The sequence below is a fragment of the Stenella coeruleoalba genome (genome assembly GCF_951394435.1).
Source record: "Stenella coeruleoalba genome assembly, chromosome: 17".
Classification (NCBI taxonomy): Eukaryota; Metazoa; Chordata; class Mammalia; order Artiodactyla; family Delphinidae; genus Stenella; species Stenella coeruleoalba.
Window position 1 is genome coordinate 69,305,191 of NC_137163.1, and position 18,288 is coordinate 69,323,478.

Consider the following 18,288-nt stretch of genomic DNA (forward strand, 5'->3'; position numbering starts at 1 on the left):
GTACCAACTGGGTGGCAATACCTCATGTAGCGAGGATAATATTCTCCGGGTTTTGGCGTATGTTCTAAATCTAAACGTATATCCATGATCCAGGAATCAAGGAGTGGGACTGGCAGTAGATCCTCTTACTTTTACCCCTAGTGCAAAATTTTGCTTCCCATTCCTGCAACTTTGGGCTCTCCTGGTCCAGAGCCCAAAGAGGTCTTCGTTCTCAAAGAAGAATGTCTCCACCAGGGTACACAGCAAGAGTTCAATTAAACTGGAAGTTGAGACTGCCACTTGGCCATTTGGGGAGCCTTGTGCTACTTAACCAACATGCAAAGAAAGGGGTTACTCTACTGCCTGGGATGATTGACCCTGGCTACTAAGCAGATTTTGAGCTGCTGCTACACAATGGGAAAAGGGAGGAATATGGCTGGAATGCAGGAGAGTCCTTGGGGGTGCCTTTTACTACTTAGTATTCCAATGCTCCGTGTTATAACAGTGGAGAACTACAACCAAGAATACTTTTACTGATAGCAGTAGAACCTCTGCTGGCCCAGAGCCTTTAGGAATGAAGGTTTGGGTCACTCCACAAGGCAAGTGGAGTGACCCATATCATTTTCAGCTGAGATGCTTGCTGAAGGCAAACGGGATATGAGACAGGTAATGGGAGCAAGAAAATAGTTGTAAATAGTAATTATGATCATGTTTTCAGTTGCAGCTACAAGGACTATAACAGTTCTGAGCATTTTTCCTAATTTTGATATGAATTTATCTGTGTATTTATTTATTTTATCTTTATTACATCTGTGTATTTATTAACCAATTATTTTCTTTTACTCCTCTCTCATTCCCCTATGATGTGTTAATAGTAGGTAAACTTATATCTTAGTATATAAGTTACAGAATAGCCAAGGTATATACTGTGACTCGTCAAGAAGAGGAATTAACATCACTCAAAGACTCCATCCTCTTGGGGAAGGAGGGAGCTGTTTTGGGTTATATGAAAGAGAGTTGCATCATATGGACAGAGGCATGATTTTGCTATCGTCTTCATTTGAAAATTAAGTACGATTAAAAGAGTGTGTATGGATGTCAAGTTGGCAAGTGTTGGACTGGGGTGGTTATGTTCTGACAGCTTAGCTAAGTTGGAACTACATTTCCCAGAATTCTCTTCCTTTTATAGTTTTGGTTATGGTTGGCCACAATAGAAATTTGCAAAAGAATTAAAAAGTGGAAGTGAAGCACCAGCCATTACACTTGAAAGGTCCCTGCAGGGTCCCAGGCACCACTGTGATTTTGCACATGATCCACTAGCTCTCCTCACTGGCAAGGGGGCAGCTCCTCCAGCTTCTCTGACCTCTGGAGGAGGAACATGTGTGGCAAATCAATCTTGCTCTCCCTCTGTCTCGCTCTCTCTCCCTGGCTCTGTATATACTTTATAGGTTCTGCTTTTCTGAAGAACCCTAGTACACTCTCCAATACAGTAAAGAACACTGAAAACAGCTGAAGTTCTGGTCTTGAGCAACCACCCGGTGTGGTGGAAATGCATGGCTCTGAAATCATACAGAACAGAGTTCAGTGGCACAAATGATTTATGGCTTCGAAACCTGATTCCCCATCTGTAGAGTTGGGATCAAGTTTTTACTTTTGCAGCTGTTGCACAGGGCTAAGTTAAACACTATATAGAATACCTATCACAGTTCACAGTGGGTGCATAGTAAATGTTAGCTCCCCTCTCTGCTGAGGGAGAGCTGAGTCTTGTTAAATGATTTCATCAAGTCTCTTAGATGTTATTAAATATGACAGAGTTACTTGGCATATACTGTCTGATATCACACCGATACTGCTTTCTGGGTGTTTAGAAGAACACAGAATTCAGACATTATTTGAGGTAAGTTCTGCCATTTATCTGTGGAAGATCTAAGGCAAGTCATGTTTCCCTGAGCCTCCTTTCAATTTAGAAACTATTACCTCATGGGTTTTTTGTCAGATGTAAATACGAGGGAGAACTCAGCTTAATCACAAGTATACAGAGGATGCTCACATCTGCTAGACGTCGTGGGAGTAATTAGGGTTTCAGAGATGACTTGGGTCAGCTGTTGGGAGACAGGCTGGGACCTGAGACCCTCTGCTGCAGTATTTACACCTGGACCAACAGCTCCTCAAGCAAGAGAATACAAAGAAACAATAAGGGACTAAAAATAAATGCATGCATACACAGCTGGGGCAAATTATGAACAACAAGATAGAAAAAGACCAAAAACCCACCTGACACTTCTGAGGTGTCCGGAGCAAAAGCATGGTACTGTGCAGGATCCCTCCACACAACACCATCAAAGGGGTGGGTAGACTACCTAAGCCACCCCCCAGCACGACCCCAGGATCCTCCCCTCCCTCACCCCATCTAAGGGACCAGCTCAGGACCTCCCCCCCTCCCCCCGCCCGCCCAGTTAGCAAGGGAACCTGTTATTTGTTTTCACTCCCTCCTGCAGTAGCAAGAGGCCCAATAAAGCCTTGCTTGAGCTTCCCGTCTGGCCTCTTAGTAATGAGTACAAGAACCCCGGTTGGTAACAGTTGCACTGAAGGGAAGCTTACCATCTAGTGAAGACAAAAATCCATGAAACCACATTGGAAGTGATATCCTTTTAATAGTAGAAAGCAGACAAGTAGAAAAATGCCCACGAGAAGGTAGAAAGTTTTAAGTGATATAAAAGAAACATGTCATGGAAAGACGATAAAAGGTCTTGTAGACGTCTGTTGATTTATGGGATCAACAGCACATGTTACCTGATCTCATCGGTACTGGCTATGCAGTACTTTCAGAGACCTGCCACCTTGCCAGTGGCTGGTCATAGCACAGAAGTGGAAGCTTGGGTGACCTGAAAGCAGAGCCAAATCAGTTTTGCCAGCAGGGGAAAGCTTGTTCAGGCTGATGCCCCAGAGGCTGGAATGTACTTGAAACAAAGGGTTGCAGCTGAAAAGCTTTGATGGTTTGGGAGGAAATGTAACAAAATGAACCTGCAGTTTACAAACCATGTCAAGAGTTATTTTCTCCTGCCTTCTACAAATCAAAGCCAAGAAACGAAAACACTTTTGGTAAAAGGGCATGCAGTCTCCTTTCCCGCTCTGGCTTCTCATTTTCATCCTCCCCTTCTCATATTTTCCAGTGCATACTCTCACTTCTTTCTCAGTCTCGGTGTTCCCTCCCCCACCCCTCGCCCCCTCCCCACGCCCGCGCTCTCGGCTCCGCTCTTGGCCCCTCCGCCTGGGACGGCCCCGGGGCCGCACCTGCCAGGGGAGCGCCCAGCCCGACCCCGCCGGGGGACTGGCAGTGACGTAGCGGGGAGGACGGTGTCCGCGCGGCCCGCTGACGTCACTGCCGCAGCGGTCCCGAGCGAAGCCCAAGAATGGGAATTCGAGGAGGGAAACACGGCGGTGACCCCGCGGTCGCGGCTGAGCGCAGCGAGTGGGCCGCGCGCTTTGGGTTTTTGGAGCCGAAAAGCCGGAACCGCGCCTCTAGTGTAGGCTGAGCCCACCCCACACCCTCAGCGCGCCCGAACGCCAGAGTTTAGCGATAAGGGGAATGTCCCCAGACGGTGGGGCCTCGTGCGCACGCGCCTTGGCTGGGGGGCCTGCAAGACGAGGATTGGTGGGGGAGGAGGGCAGCGTGAAGCGGCAGAGGACTGTGACTGAGCTCCAAGGTGCGGCACAGGAGGAGGGCGGCTCAACCCCTCCGCTGCTAGCCGGTCTCCCTGGACGCTGCGGCGGCGCGGGGCCTGCGGCGCAGCGTCGTGACGTCACGGTGGCGGCGGCGGTGGTTGGCCCAGGGTCCGCGGCTGCAAAGTGTGAATTACGCCGGGCTCGCGCTGGCGGCGGAGTGAAGTCAGGCTCCGGGGGAGGGGAGGGGAGGGGCAGGACCGCGGCGGCGGCGGCCGGAGCTGGTGGCTGCACCCGAGCCCCGCGCGCCCTGAGTCTCGCCGCTGGCTCCAGTAGTCTTTTCTTGCACCGCTTTGCTCTGTCCTTGCTCCGCTCCTGCGCCGCTGGCCCCGGACCCTCTCCTCTCGGCCGAAGAGCCTGGCGGCGCCGGGGTTCCCCCGCCGACTTGGCTCGTGCTGCCCCCGCTTGCACCCCGGAGCCGGGAGCGCGCTGCTCTTCGTAACCGTCGCTGCGGCCGCCGCAGCGCCTTACCGCCGGCAACCCGGGTGGAGTGTTGGGGTGGGGGAGGCGTGAGCGCGGCTTCCCCGCCAGGGGTCGACGCCCGCCCGCCCTGCCCCCGCCTCGGCCCGGCGCCCCCGAGCCGCGGCCCCTTCCCAGCGCAGGGGCCGGCGGCCGCGGCAGGGCGGGCGCCGCGCGGGGGCAGGGCGGGCGTATTCAATGGAAGTATGTTACCAGCTGCCGGTGCTGCCCCTGGACAGGCCGGTCCCCCAGCACGTCCTCAGCCGCCGAGGGGCCATCAGCTTCAGCTCCAGCTCCGCGCTCTTCGGCTGCCCCAATCCCCGGCAGCTATCACAGGTAAGCGCCGCCGCCGCCGCAGCCACTGGGGGCCCACGCCTGGGGGCTTCTCTGTTGTTACCCCCCTCCCACCTGGCTTCACCTCCGCGACCCCTACTCCCCAGTCCTCGCCGTTCACCCCAGATCCACTACTGCCCATTGTTCGGGGATTCCTAGTCTGGCCCCTCGATTCGGGAGCCTTTTCCTTGACCCTCGGGGCTTCAGCCCCCCGGCCTGCTCAAGCCTGGACCCGGGTGGGCTCTGGGAGCCCTGCAGACCCTTCCCAGGCCCGCCCCCCTCCGTGCTCAGCGGCTTAAGACTCAGGAATGACTTCGTTTTCCTCCCTTTCTCGACGTCTCGGTCTGGAAGTTGGGACTCTCTTCGTCGGCGGTGGCCCTGGGCACACCTGGCCACCCTCACGCCCACACACCTGTGCTGGGTGCGCGCCTCGCCTCCCGCAGCTCCCGCGCGCCCTGCGGTGCTCGGACGGTCCTGCGGCCCTCCGAACAATAGGCCGATTCCCGGTTGCTCTTCTCCCCGACTCCTTCGATGATGTGAATGGACCCTAAGTGGTATCGGTCTCCAGAGTGCTTCCTCGAAGCTTCGGTTTTCGTAAAGTTGATAGCCAGGAACCAGTTTTGTTTTTAATTTGATAAGGAGGTTTTAAGAGAAAAACTACTGTTGGAGCACTCCCAGGAAGACTTTGTTTTGAATGGGCCAATACCGGTTGCTCCTGAGAATTTCGTGTTTTGTTTTTTTCTGTGGTGATGCTGTTGGCCAGCTTCTACTTCTGGCTGATTTTGATTGCCGGATTTAAAATAGGGAGGTTAAAAGAATTTTGTTTTGTTTACATTTGAACTGAGTGAGTGCCCTCCATTTCTGCTGCCAGAACGTCACATGTTCACGATCACTTTTTAAATCACGTATATTTATTTTTCCTGTTGATTAATATTAGCGTCTTTTATGGGGGTATATGTTTTTCTCCTATTATATTGTAAATATCTTGAGCCCGGTCTGTATTTCTTTTGGGTTTTACTGGTAATGTGGATAGCACCCGATAGAGATTTACTTACAGTAGGTGTGTCCAGTAAATATTTGCCATTTGCTTCTTTGCCTAAACTGTTTGTAGAGAGAGAGCAGTAGCCTATATTTGGGTTTCTCTGTGAATTGTTTTTATTTAAAATCAGACTTCTTTAGCAGGACAAGGTGGTATGCTAATGAGGTCAGAGTCAACTTGTAAAGATTACTATAATATTAAGTGACATCTAAAAATAATGCTACATAATTACTTTTAAAGTTAGGTCCGTGATCTGCCTTTACAGTACTGCTTAAAGCATTTTCAGGTTCCACATTTAATACTGAAGAGATACTAATGCATTAAAAAGGTTTTTAATGGTAGTAACTTTTCCATTTCTTATATCAGCAGCACATGACTAATACCCATTTCCGGTTCAGTCTAAATAATCAAGGCAATCAGTACTCATTTGTAAAATTATAAAATGTGAATAAAGTTACTTGTGCTCCCCAAGGAGAGAATGAATGAGATGGGAGATTCCAAGGGAGTTAAAACAAGTAAGGCTGATGCCAGGGAGTTTACCTGATGTCTTAATTAATCCACAGAGACCAACTTTAAGCTCCATTCCTTCTTGACTCATTTCCTAGCCTTAGATTTAAATGGGTAATGGAATTTTAAAAATATGATTGGCAGATAAAGCAAATATTGTGTAGCCACACCATACTTACTATTAAAACTTAAAAGAAATTTTTTGTACCCCAAAGTGAAGTGTATAGGAACTTCTGAAAACTTGGACAGAAGTTTTCCTGAACTAACACTTTTTTCAAATTAGCGGTGCACAGTATTAAAATGACAGTAAACTTACCATGATGCTGAATGGGTATATTTATCATTATCAAGACTTTGATTATCATTTAATACTAAAACATATGTCATAGTGATTTCTTTAGGGCCAGATGGGAATTTGTAATAGACTGAAAAAGAGATAGAAAATCTTGGAATCTTATTCAGAGCTGTATAAAGTAAATATTTGGTTAAATCAAAAGCTTTCTTTACCCTTGAATCTTCAGTTTCTAAGTCTTAAGTTAAAGGAATTATAAAAAGTTTGGGTGGTTTTGTAGTTTCATTTAAAAGACTTTAAGAAATCTGTTTTTCTTTTTCTTTTTTTTTTTCCTTAGGCACTAGTAGAACAGTTATTTATATTAGAGTACTTGTATTTTAAAATATGTTCTCAACTAGCAGTCTTTTCCATTTTCATTGTAATATGGGAGCCCAGTTCTTAGTAGGGACTTAGTAATATTGGTTGAATGAGTGAATGGCTAATGAAGTTTTAAGTTTTATCTCTGACTGAGCATCAGTTGAAAATAGGACATCAACGAAAGGACTTTCATCCAGGTAAAGTGGTAACTCTTTTATCCAAGACTTGGCTCTCCAGACTTTAACAGATTCAGGAAGTAAGCGAACACTCTGAGCGACCAAAGTAGATTTGGAGATCCTCTCAAAGCCAGTGTGTTTTAGGCAAAATTCTGACGAACTTGTTTTCCAAGTAGCAGCAAATTTGAAGGGGGATGGGAGGCTGCTAGAGTCAGGTTCATACTGATAGCAGCAAAAGTTGACAGCTGACGCACCCAAAGCTCGGGGTCAGAAGAAACGCTCTTCAAAGCCAAAAACTTGTAAAAAGGACATAAAGTTTGGCATCTTGAGTGTTATACAACACAGTTATGTTTTTGACATTAGTCAAAATAACATTTAATGGAGTCTGTTTTTAAAAGTTGAAAGATTTGTGCTGTTTTAAAAAAAAAAAAAACCTCCATGCCAAACATTTTAAGTGTTGATGTTTAAATGGACAAGCCCGAGTTATCTGGAAGATTCATTTATGTGGAGCACCTAGTCTCCCAAGGATGCCAGGTAAATGAAGCATTAACTTTTTGTTTTAAATCAGGTCATGTACTACTTTCTCAAATGGTTAATACAATTTTTTTAATTATTGGAAAAATAAGGATAATAGAAGATGGTTGTTGATTGTTTTCACCATTTTGGGGATATCTGTTGTTGATAGTTGAGTATAAAAACATTTATCTTGCAAAATACGTTTCTTATTTGGAAAAAAATATTGTGAGAGCAGAAATTATCTTGTTCACCACCGTGGCCACAGTGCTTTGCATAGGTAGGTGCTTATTAAGCATGGAAGTTGAGCTAGTGTATTGATAGCATGCCAAAACACCGCACCTGGGATGATTTCAGTCAGATTTTCTATACAATGGAAACAAATCTTATTTGGGTTAGAAAGCTGAGGTTTAATTTTTAAAATTTAACATAAATCTATGATACGTATTATTATTGAACAAAACTTGGGGATCTAACATGTAAACATATGCTTTTAATACCATAATAATCTAAATTTGATTTCTAATTTAGCATCTGTATCTTTTTTTTTTAAATAGATTTGATTTTTTAGAGCAGTTTTAGATTCACAGCACTATTGAGTGGAACATGCAGAGATTTCTCTCACCTGGAACATGCGTAGCTTCCCCATCATCAGTATCTCCTACATGAGCAGTACATGAACCTCCCTAACACATCAGTATCACCCAGAGTCCATAGTTTACCACAGGGTTCATTCTTGGTGTCTTTTTTTTTTTAATCCAGAAACTATTCCACAAATATTTACTGAACACCTCTGTGAACAAGGCTCCTTGTGTTAGGTGCTGAGAAAATGTAAAGAATTAGTAGTTTAAAAAAAAAATCACTTGTGAGCCTGCCAACCTAACCAAGTTTTTCTTTGAAGCATTGCCTTCCTTATTCATAAACATTTTCCACCTGTATTCACAGTCCACATCTCTGGTGTCTTTGGTAACGTTCTAAGAATATAACAAATTATCGAGGTCCTGTATGTGCCAGAACAGTTCAGAGCCCCTTGGATAAAAGTTGGTTGGTTTCTCCTTGAAAGAGCTTTTACAGGATTGTGGTGGGGAAAATGGTATGCTTATATATGACATAATTTTTGTACTGGGGTTATCAAGCTCTAATGAGACTACAAGAAGGTATACCTAAATTTCCTGGGTAAATCAGGAGAAGCCTCACGTGGTAGTTGAGCCTTAGGCTAAGGCCTGAAGGTTAAGAAGATGTTTCTCAGTAAATGGGTGCATGTAGGGGAGGAAGAGAGGGGAGGCGCAGGTAGCTATGTAGATCAAAAAGCACCATCAAAAGAAGTTTTTGCGATGATGGAAATGTTCTCTGCAGTACCTAAGATAATAGTCACTAGCCATATAGCTAGGTGAGCCCTTGAAATATGACTAGTTTTGACTGAGGGATTGAATTTTAAATACAGTTTTGTTTAAATAGCTCCATATGGCTAGTGGCTACTGTATTGGCAGAGCAGGTGTGTAGTGTGCTTAATGATGGTTAGTAGTGATGTCATGTTGATCTGTCCGTAGCACGTTCTCCGGATGCGGAACATGAGAGCTACTTTCAGGTTGTTGCTGTTGGCTGCAAAACTTCATTTAATACCTTCATGCAAATTTGATAAAGTCCTTAGAGTGGAAGCACTAGATTGGGTCGAGAGGTAGGAACACTTTCTGGCTTTCTAGAATTCTCTCTTCTTTTACAGTGCAAAGATGAATGAGCATATCTCTTTCATCTCCAATCACATAGTATTAAACTGTAATACTTATATGTTAAATAACCATTTTATAAATATTTTATAAACATTTATATAAACGTTTTACTGCTTCAGTAGATGTGCTATGGTACACCGAGTTTGTTTTCACTTGCAGTAAGCAAGGGTGTACAGTTTCTCGACTGTTTTTTGTACATTTGCATTACCTCTTTTGTGACATTTCATTTGCATATCCTGTGCTTATTTATGGAGGCTCTTATATATCTAATATCAGTTTGTAAATTGCATCATTTCAAATATTGTTAGCATAGTTGTTGCCTTTTCACAAGCCTGCGTTCAGAAGCCAGTACAGGGGTTGTGTGAACAGTGGTGAACAGGGGAGTGATTCTGTTCCTGACACCTTCCTCCCTGCCCACTCCCAAGACACTCCTTTGGTTGGGACCTTGGTTTCATTTTTCTATTTTCAGAAATACTTCGTATTTTGATTTAAATTCAGTACTACCATATTTTGGCTTATACTTCAGAACAAATATGTATTTATACTATATTTCAAAAAACATGCTCAAACATAATATTAATGTAAATTTATAGTGTATTTGGACTGCAGATTTGATTGTGGAGTAGGGTGTTCAAATTACTGGTTTATAAGTTGTCATCAGGAATACGTGTAGTCTGTGGGATGTGAATTGAGAGGTTTTAGACCTATGTCCAGATTTTGGTGCTTTGTTGCAATGCCTAGAGTTCTGTCAGTTGTACATACTGTCTACTCAAAAAAATTTTTTTAAACACAAATGTCCTGTGAGAGGTAAAATATTAAGCTCTTTGCAGGAGTTAGGAAGATTAGGGCGCCCACTTTGGGTGGAAAGAGGGAGAGGGATGTACTGTCCATTCTGTTCGAGGCAGTTTGATAAGACTTCTGCTAACACTTCAGTGTAAATTTCAACTCTTCCTTTCCTCTTCCCTCCTTCCCTCCCTTCCTCTCTTTATTCCTTTTTTCAGAAAGGATTACAGCAGTTTTAAAGAATTGACTTCTTTTCTGGGGATGGATATAGAGACAGGCTTGGAAGAAGAGAGCTGAAGAAAGAGAAACGACAGAGTTTAGCTTAACTCAGTTTTTGTCTGGGATCATTAATAGTCATAAAAACACCTAGGAAATTTAGATGATAAAGAACCCTCATTGCATGCAGATCTTCTTAATGAATTTAATTTTTTTCTTTTTCTGTACTAAAGACTGTGTGTATCACATTTGTTGTGTGGCTATAAAATCTTTCTAATTTTGTTAGAAGTCTCTTGACTCAATATCTTTGGTGGAAGTTTTTTGGACATTCTTACATTCCCTTTGGCCACTCCAGAAAACTTCAACAATTAATCTTTAATCTTCTAATTTAAAAACAACTCAAAATATTTTTTTCTGGCTACAGATTGCTCATATCTTATGATTATTTTGAATTGAGAGAAAATTAAGTGTATATTCTCTTCCATATTTAAATGGCCTGTTCTTGCCTGAAAATAAGGTAGACCGTTAATTTTTACATTGTTGCCAAATATGCCTTTCAAAAGGTTATTCACAAGTAAATGATACTTTTTGCATGGTTGCATTCAGGTGTAAGTGTTCATGCGGTCAGTATGTGGGGAAAGGAACAAAAGCTATATTTGTAGATGAGCCTTCTAAGCTTGTGGGGCTTCATTTTGGCTGCTGGCAGGAAGGCTTCTGAAGGGATCTGTGCCGCTGATCCTGTGGCTGTCATCAGAGAATCTCTTATAATTTTGAGTAGGAATTTTGGATTATTGCTCCATGCCTCCACCTGCTGGTAGGGATGGCTCTTCGTTTTCTGAAGATGATGGCTAGAGGGAGGAGAGGGCAAAGGCAGGGCATAATTTGGGGAAGAAAAATTATTAATCAGATGACTAAATTTCGGCAAAACCTACTCTGTTTCTCGAAGTTTTGAGTAGACCAAACTCTAGCTCAGGACCATGTAAAGTACTTGGTAAACAGTGCTTCATAAAGATGCAGTAGTCTTGCTTCAATATTAATTATAATTATTGGTTTCCATTTATTGAGGACCTTCTACATGCCAGATACTGTAATTGATGTTTTTAATCTTTACAAAAGATTGCTTTATGAGATAATTGGCAGTACTCTCATTTTCACCAAGGAGTGAGTAAACTGAGCTTGGAGACATTAAATCCCACTTTTACCAAGAAGTAAGTAAACTGAGCTTACAGGCAAGTTAAATCGCTTGTCTGAGGCATCAGGCAAGGTCTTGGAGAAGAGCCTGTCATGTTCCACACCCTTACTTTCAAACTGGTCTCCCTCATTGGAGAAGGTGAGTGGAATATAGTTAGACTTTTAGGTTTACGGATTATAGATTTTGTTGGTTCATGGATCTTGATAAAGAAAACAAATTTGATGATTTGAGACGATTATTTGAAATGATAACCTTCGCTCTGGTCTTTTCAAACCATATCTGGAATATTTTATTCTAGATGCCATGTTCTAGGAGGAGATGATTAAGCTAACTCAGACTCTGAAGATAGTGACCAGGGTCATGAGGTGATTTGAAAACTGTATTGTTTGACAGGTGACTGAAGAAATTGGAGACATTTAGTCTGGAGAAAAAAGACTCAGGTTTTGGGCCAGCGGGGGTGGGAATGGAGGTGGGGAATGCTTGGTGAGAGATGGTGGGGCATTGCTGTCTTCCAGTATTTGAAGGATTGCTGTGTGAATGAGAGGGAGGAGAAGAGGATTAATTTAGGTTTTGATTGGTTGTATGTTCTTGACTGCTATACCCTTTTCCTACTTTGTGAGGTCAGTTGCTAATACACAGGAAGAGATCCAAGCTTAAAGTTGTCACTTGTCCAAGGCCACACAACTAGGTACTGGAAATGGATTAAACTCTGGGTCATTCTGACCCTAAAGCCCATGCATTCTCTTCTACTTCCTCTTACTGCGTGGAAAAAGGATGTTACCTCAGAGGGTAGATAAGTACCAATAGGTAGAAACAATAGAAATAGAAAGGGAGATCTTGTGTTTAAGCACACTAGTAATAAAAGAAATGCAGGTTAAAAGAATGATACTGATTTTTGCTTTCAGATTGGCAAATTAAAAAAAAATAAGTGTATAGCTTGAAGATTATACTCACGTAATGCTGGTAGGAGTCTAATTGTTTTACGTTTTCTGAAAAGTAATTTGGCAATTGAATAAAATAATTAATACTTTTGCCTGATAATTTACTTTTGGGTATCTGTCCTGAGCAGAGAACTAGAAATGTAGATGAAGATTAATGATCTTCAAGGATATTCATCATGTATTTATCACTGAAAAATTGAAAACAAATAATTTATAAATGGTTTACTATAGTATTTCTTATTGTGAGTATATGGTATTTATTTTTATATTGTGTGACCACTAAAATGCATTGAAGAATTTAAAGTATGTATAGTGTAAATAGTTCACAAATGGCTAAATAAATTTTAGTATTTTCTACTATTTCTGTATTGTGTGCCCACTAAAATACTTGGAAGAATTTGAAGAATATTTAATTGCATGAAGAATTGCTTACAACATTAAGCTAGCAAACAAACAAAAAAAATCCTCAGGGTATTTACAGATTTATCTCGATTTTGTTTAAAAATAAATCACAAAATATATACATATTCACATACTGTGCATGATTGCAGAAGGAAAAAAAGCCAATATATATCCCAAAATGCTAACAGAAGCCATCTGTGGATGCTGAAATTATAAGCAATTTTTAACTTTTTGTTTAGAATTTTGTGTAATTTTACGTGTTCTTCTTTTAACATGAATCTCCGTTTTAACTACAATAATCCTAGAAAAAGTGAAACAAGTTGTATTTGGGCCCAGATCTCTGACAGAGATGTCCAGAGAGGAAGTACACTGCCTCATGAGATTAAAAATTCCCGAAAGATACTTGGATGAGGTTCTTGTCAAGGGGTTTGACTTTTCTGGTTCTGTCTGACCTCATGATTCTATAATTCTTGGCGTAACTCAGATGTATACATGACAGGTATTTTTGTATAGCTCTGATAATGATAAAGTAGCTTCACTCTCCATGGGAGATGTTGGGAAGTAAATTTAAGTATAGTTATTGTTTTAAAGGAGAGCTGTTTGATGATAGCGCGTGAAGAGATCTTGAACAGTGGCAGTGGTGGAAGGAATAGAGATAGGAGGTCAGGAGTTAGGTCCTCGGAACTGATTTGATTTGAGAGGTTAAAAACAAACAAAAAACTTCACCTTTTAAATTTAGGAGACCAGGTAGATCATGAAGCTAGTAATAAAAATACAAAAGGAAGAAGAGGCAGGTTTTATTTTTTTTTCTTTTCCTCTTTTGTGTATGTGTGTGGAGGATTGGGGGAGGGTGGTGGAGTACATTATAAGTTTACTTTTTAAATATGTTGAGTTCAAGTGTCTGGGAGCCCTCCAGTTGGGATGTCCAGTAGGCAGTATCTTAGGACGAAGGTTAAGACTAATGACATATTTTGACTTCTACTACAAGGGTTTTCAAACATTTTTTGCTCACATATCCCTTTGAAAAACTAGGGGAGAAAACCCACAAAAAACTGGATACCTTCTTACATATCTAGAATTTTTCTTCCAAGTGTATTTGTAAATGATGTAGATTTTGGTGCATTATTTAAATCACAGTTTTAAATACATCCAGGGGAATTTTTAAAATTTGATATGCCCATCATCTGTTTTAATAAAATGTGAGCAAGCTCTTAATTTTAACAGAATCTTTACATTCCTTATTTTTCTCTTTGAACTCATTTCTGTTTGACAGTCTCTACATATTCTTATCCTAATGTATTCTTTTATATTTGAAAGTGTTTTATCAATCACAGTGTCATACTTTTCTACAACAAAAGTAAATTCATTCATTAATTTAGTAGATGGAAATAGAAAGTACTTAAGCAGCGTCACCCAGTTCTTCTGAGTTCTATGCAAAAAGTTATAATTTAAAACATTTGAAATTTCCTGTGTCTGTAAGGCTGTGTCAGATATATTTTGGATTGAGTTACCAATACAATGATAACCAGTAGACAATCAAAACAACATGTGAGTTATTAAATTTAATAAGTATTAAATAGTAAAAATTTCATTGGAAATGCATTTTGTTTATTTTAAATCATTTAGAAATCTATTTTATCCATTTATAAGTATTATTAGAAAAGATGAGGTTCTGCACCGATTCTCTTCCTTTTTTACTTTAAAGTATTGAGAAATCTTGTCCACAAATTTAGTAGATGGTAATAAAAAGTGCTTTATTTTAGCAGTATCACCCATTCTTTTGAGTTGACAGCAAAGTGATCCACAATCAAAAATACTTTTAAGGCTTTCTCGAGTAGCAAATGGATTTGGTTCTCCTTCCATTTTCATGGAAATAGGAGCTGGTGACCATTTGATTTGAAAAAAATTTGATACCCAGTCTGGAGAGCAATTACCTTTTTCAGCATTAATATTTGAAACTCTCCTTTTGGCTCCTCAGCTGTTGTTAGGCCCCAGCTCCACAGTAAGTTTCAGGACTTGTAGAGATTTATGTAGGGCAGAAGAGGAGAGGTGAAAGGGGAGAGGAGGTAAATGAAAACTGACGTGTCAGTAGAATAGTTTTAGAAAATTGTACATATGGAAGTTGAAGACCTAGAAATCAATTCCCTTGAAACTTTCCATGCCCAGGTGCTCCTCAGGGTATGTATGCATGACCCAGTTTGTAGACCACTGTTTACTGTATTTCACCTTATTACCTTGTTGCTGTATTTTACTGTTCTCCATAGGCATACAGAAATAATACCTTACGCATCAGGTGCTTTTTTTTTTTCCTGATTTTGTTTGCTCATAATCCTGGATCTCCATACTTAATCATTTTAGGCCTTCTTTAGGAATGGAATCAGAATATTACTGCTTGAAAGAGACCTTATAAGTAATTTATCTTCAACAGTTTGAAGATTTGGTTGTCGAGACTCAGAAAGGTCAGGATTTCTCCAAGATCACACAATTAGAAAGTGGAAAAATTAAAGCTGTAAACTTAGTTCTTCCAACTTTTAATCTGTTGCTTTTCTCACTATACCCCTACTTCCTTATAAAAGGATTGATTTATAGGATTTCCATAAGTAGCAGTCTTTCTTTACTGAACATTATTCCTTTGAGTAGCATTTGCTGATAGACCAGTGATTATTTGAACAAGTTAAAGGACAAACACACTCAATTTTTAAAATGTCTGAGTTACTTCTGCTTAAAATATAGTCAGATAAAGCAAAACCATTACTGAAAGTGTATTGGGCCTGTTAGGAAGATATTTGTTAAAATGTGATTTATGTATAACTCAGCAGGAATAACCTTTTTAAAAGGAACACATATTTCACCTGTATTTTAAAAATTAACTTAAGAATAAAACTTTTTTTTCCACTTTAGGGAATAAAGAATTTTAGCAAATAAAAGCATATTCTTGATATACAAAGAGCTCACTCTCTAAACCTTTTATGTGTTTACTATGTATGAAAGGGTGAGTGGTAGAATTTTTTTTTTTTACTTCATTTTACTTTTTGCTTGAATTCTTCATAGTGCACGTATATTTTAAGAAAAACAATGAAGTTATTGTGAAAAGCGAACTTTTTTTTAAGAGCAGTTTTAGTTTCACAGTAAAATTAAGAGGAATGTCAAGAGATTTTCCATGTATCTCCTGTCCCTACACATGCTTAGCCTCCGCCATGATCAACTTCCCCCCCAACAAAGTGGTACACTTGTTACAATTGATGAACCTAAATTGATATAATCATGCAAATTCCATACTATGTATATACATTAGGGTTCACTCTTGGTGTTATACAGTCTGTGAGCTTGGACAAATGTATAATGAAATGTATCCATCAGTATAGTGTCATACAGAGAATTTTCACTACCCTAAAAATCCTCTGTGCTCCACCTAATTATCCCTACCCCTCAGTTCCCAACAACCACTGAACGTTTTTACTCTCTCTCTAGTTTTCCCTTCTCCAGAATGTCACATAATTGGATTCATACAGTCCTCTGCCTTCAGGATGGCATCTTTCACTTCGGAATGTGCATTTAAGGTTCCTCCTTGTTTTTTCATGGCTTGGTAACTCATTTCTTTTTAGCACTGAATACTATTTCATTGTCTGGATGTATCACAGTTTATTTATCCATTCATCTACTGAAGGACATCTTAACTGGCTTCCAGGTTTTGGCACCGTGAATAATGCTGCTACAAACATCTGCTGGATTTTTGTGTGGACATAAGTTTTCAACTCCTTTGGGTAAATACCAAAGGAGTGTGATTGTAGGATCATATGGGTAAAAGTATATTTAGTTTTGTAAGAAAACACCAAACTATCTTCAAAGTGGCTGTACCTCTTTGCGTTCCCACCAGCAGTGAATGAAAATTCCTGTTGTTCCACATCATCACCAACATTTAGTATTCTCAGTGGTCTGGATTTTAGCCATTCTAATAAGTATGTAGTGATAGCTCATTGTTTTAATTTGCATTTCCCTGATGACATCTTTTCACATGCTTTTTGCTATCTGTATACCTTCTTCAGTGAAGTGTCTCTTAAAGGTCTTTGGCCCATTTTTAATTGAGTTGTTTTCTTATTGTTGAATTTTAAGAGTTCTTTATATATTTTGGATAATAGGCCTTTATTAGATGTCTCCTTTGCAAATATTTTCTCCCAGTGCATGTCTTGTCTTCTCATTCTCTTGACATTGTCTTTTGTAGAGCAGAAGTTTCAGCTTATCAGTTTCATTTTTTTTTTTTTTTTGGTGGACTGTGTCTTTGGTGCTGTATCTAAAAAGTCATCACCATACCCAAGGTCATCTAGATTTTTTCCTGTGTTTTCTTCTAAGAGTTCTATAGTTTCAGGTCTATCATTCAGGTCTATGATTCGTTTTGGGTTAATTTTTAAAAATTTATTGGAGTATAGTTGTTTTTCAGTGTTGTGTTAGTTTCACCTGTACACCAAAGTGAATCAGCTATACGTGTACACATATCTCCTCTTTTTTGAGTTTCCTTCCCATTTAGGTCACCACAGAGCATCAAATAGAGTTCCCTGAGCTATACAGTAGGTTCTTATTAGTTATCTACGTTTTGGGTTAATTTTTGTGAAGAGTGTAAAGTCTGTATCTAGATTCATTTTCGCATGAGGATGTCCTGTTGTTCCAGCACCATTTGTTAAAGAGACTATCTTTGCTCCAGACTATCTTTGTTCTGTTGTCAAAGATCAATTAACTGTACTTCTGTGGCTCTATTTCTGGGCTCTCCATTCTGTTCCATTGATCTATTTGTCTGTTCTTTCATCAGTACCACACTCTCTAGATTATTGTAGCTTCATAGTAAGTCTGGAAGTCGGGTAGTGTTAGCCCTCTGACTTTGGTCTTCTTCTTCAATATTGAGTTGGCTATTCTCAGATTTTTGCCTCTCCATATAAACTTTAGGAGCAGTTTGTTGATATCCCCCAAGATAACTTGCTGGGGGAATTTCCTGGCAGTCCAGTGGTTAGGACTCTGTGTTCTCACTGCTGAGGGCCTGGGTTTGATTCCTGGTTGGGGAACTAAGATCCCACATGCCTCATGGCGCAGCCCCCCCACCCCCCCAAAAAAAAGATAACTTGCTGGGATTTTTGATTGGGATTCCATTGAATCTGTAGATCATGTTGTGAAGAACTGACATTTTGACAATATTGAGTCTTCCTATCCATGAACGTGGAATGTCTCTCCATTTATTTAGTTGTTAGATTTGGTTCATCCAAGTTTTGTAGTTTTCCTCCTATATATCTTGTACACATTTATACCTAAATATTTCATTTTGTGGGGTGCTAATGTAAATGGAATTGTGTTTTTAATTTTAAATTGCAGTTGTTCATTGCTGGTATATAGGAAAGCGATTGACTTTGTATATTACCCTTGTACCCAGCAACCTAGCTGTAATAACTCATTAGTTCCAGGAGGTTTTTTGTCTGTTTTTTTCCGATTTTTCTACATAAATGATCATGCGATCTGTGAACAAAGAGAGTTTTATGTCTTCCTTTCTAATCGATATACCTTTTATTTCCTTTTATTGTCTTATTGCATTAGCAAGGATTTCCAATATGATGTTGAAAAGGAGTGGTGAGTGGCCTTAGTCCTTGAAGGATTCTTTACTTT

General features: G+C 40.5%; 1 protein-coding gene across 9 annotated transcripts in view; it reads left to right on the top strand.

Moving 5' to 3' along the window:
• PDE7A (phosphodiesterase 7A) overlaps window positions 1-18,288 on the top strand; it is a 175,070-nt gene that overhangs the window by 49,039 nt on the left and 107,743 nt on the right. Inside the window, exons 1-2 of one of the 9 annotated variants that reach the window (XM_079901546.1) lie at window positions 3,639-3,686; window positions 4,378-4,497. The exons of 6 other annotated variants lie outside the window; for them this stretch is intronic. Coding sequence is in view for 2 of the 3 variants with exons in the window: in XM_079901544.1 (XP_079757670.1) it covers window positions 4,360-4,497 (138 nt within the window). In the remaining variant the exon portion in view is untranslated. Of the gene's footprint in view, window positions 1-2,709; window positions 3,507-3,638; window positions 3,687-4,294; window positions 4,498-18,288 lie in introns of those variants that run through there. 2 more of the 9 variants (XM_079901545.1, XM_079901544.1) reach the window with 2 other exon arrangements.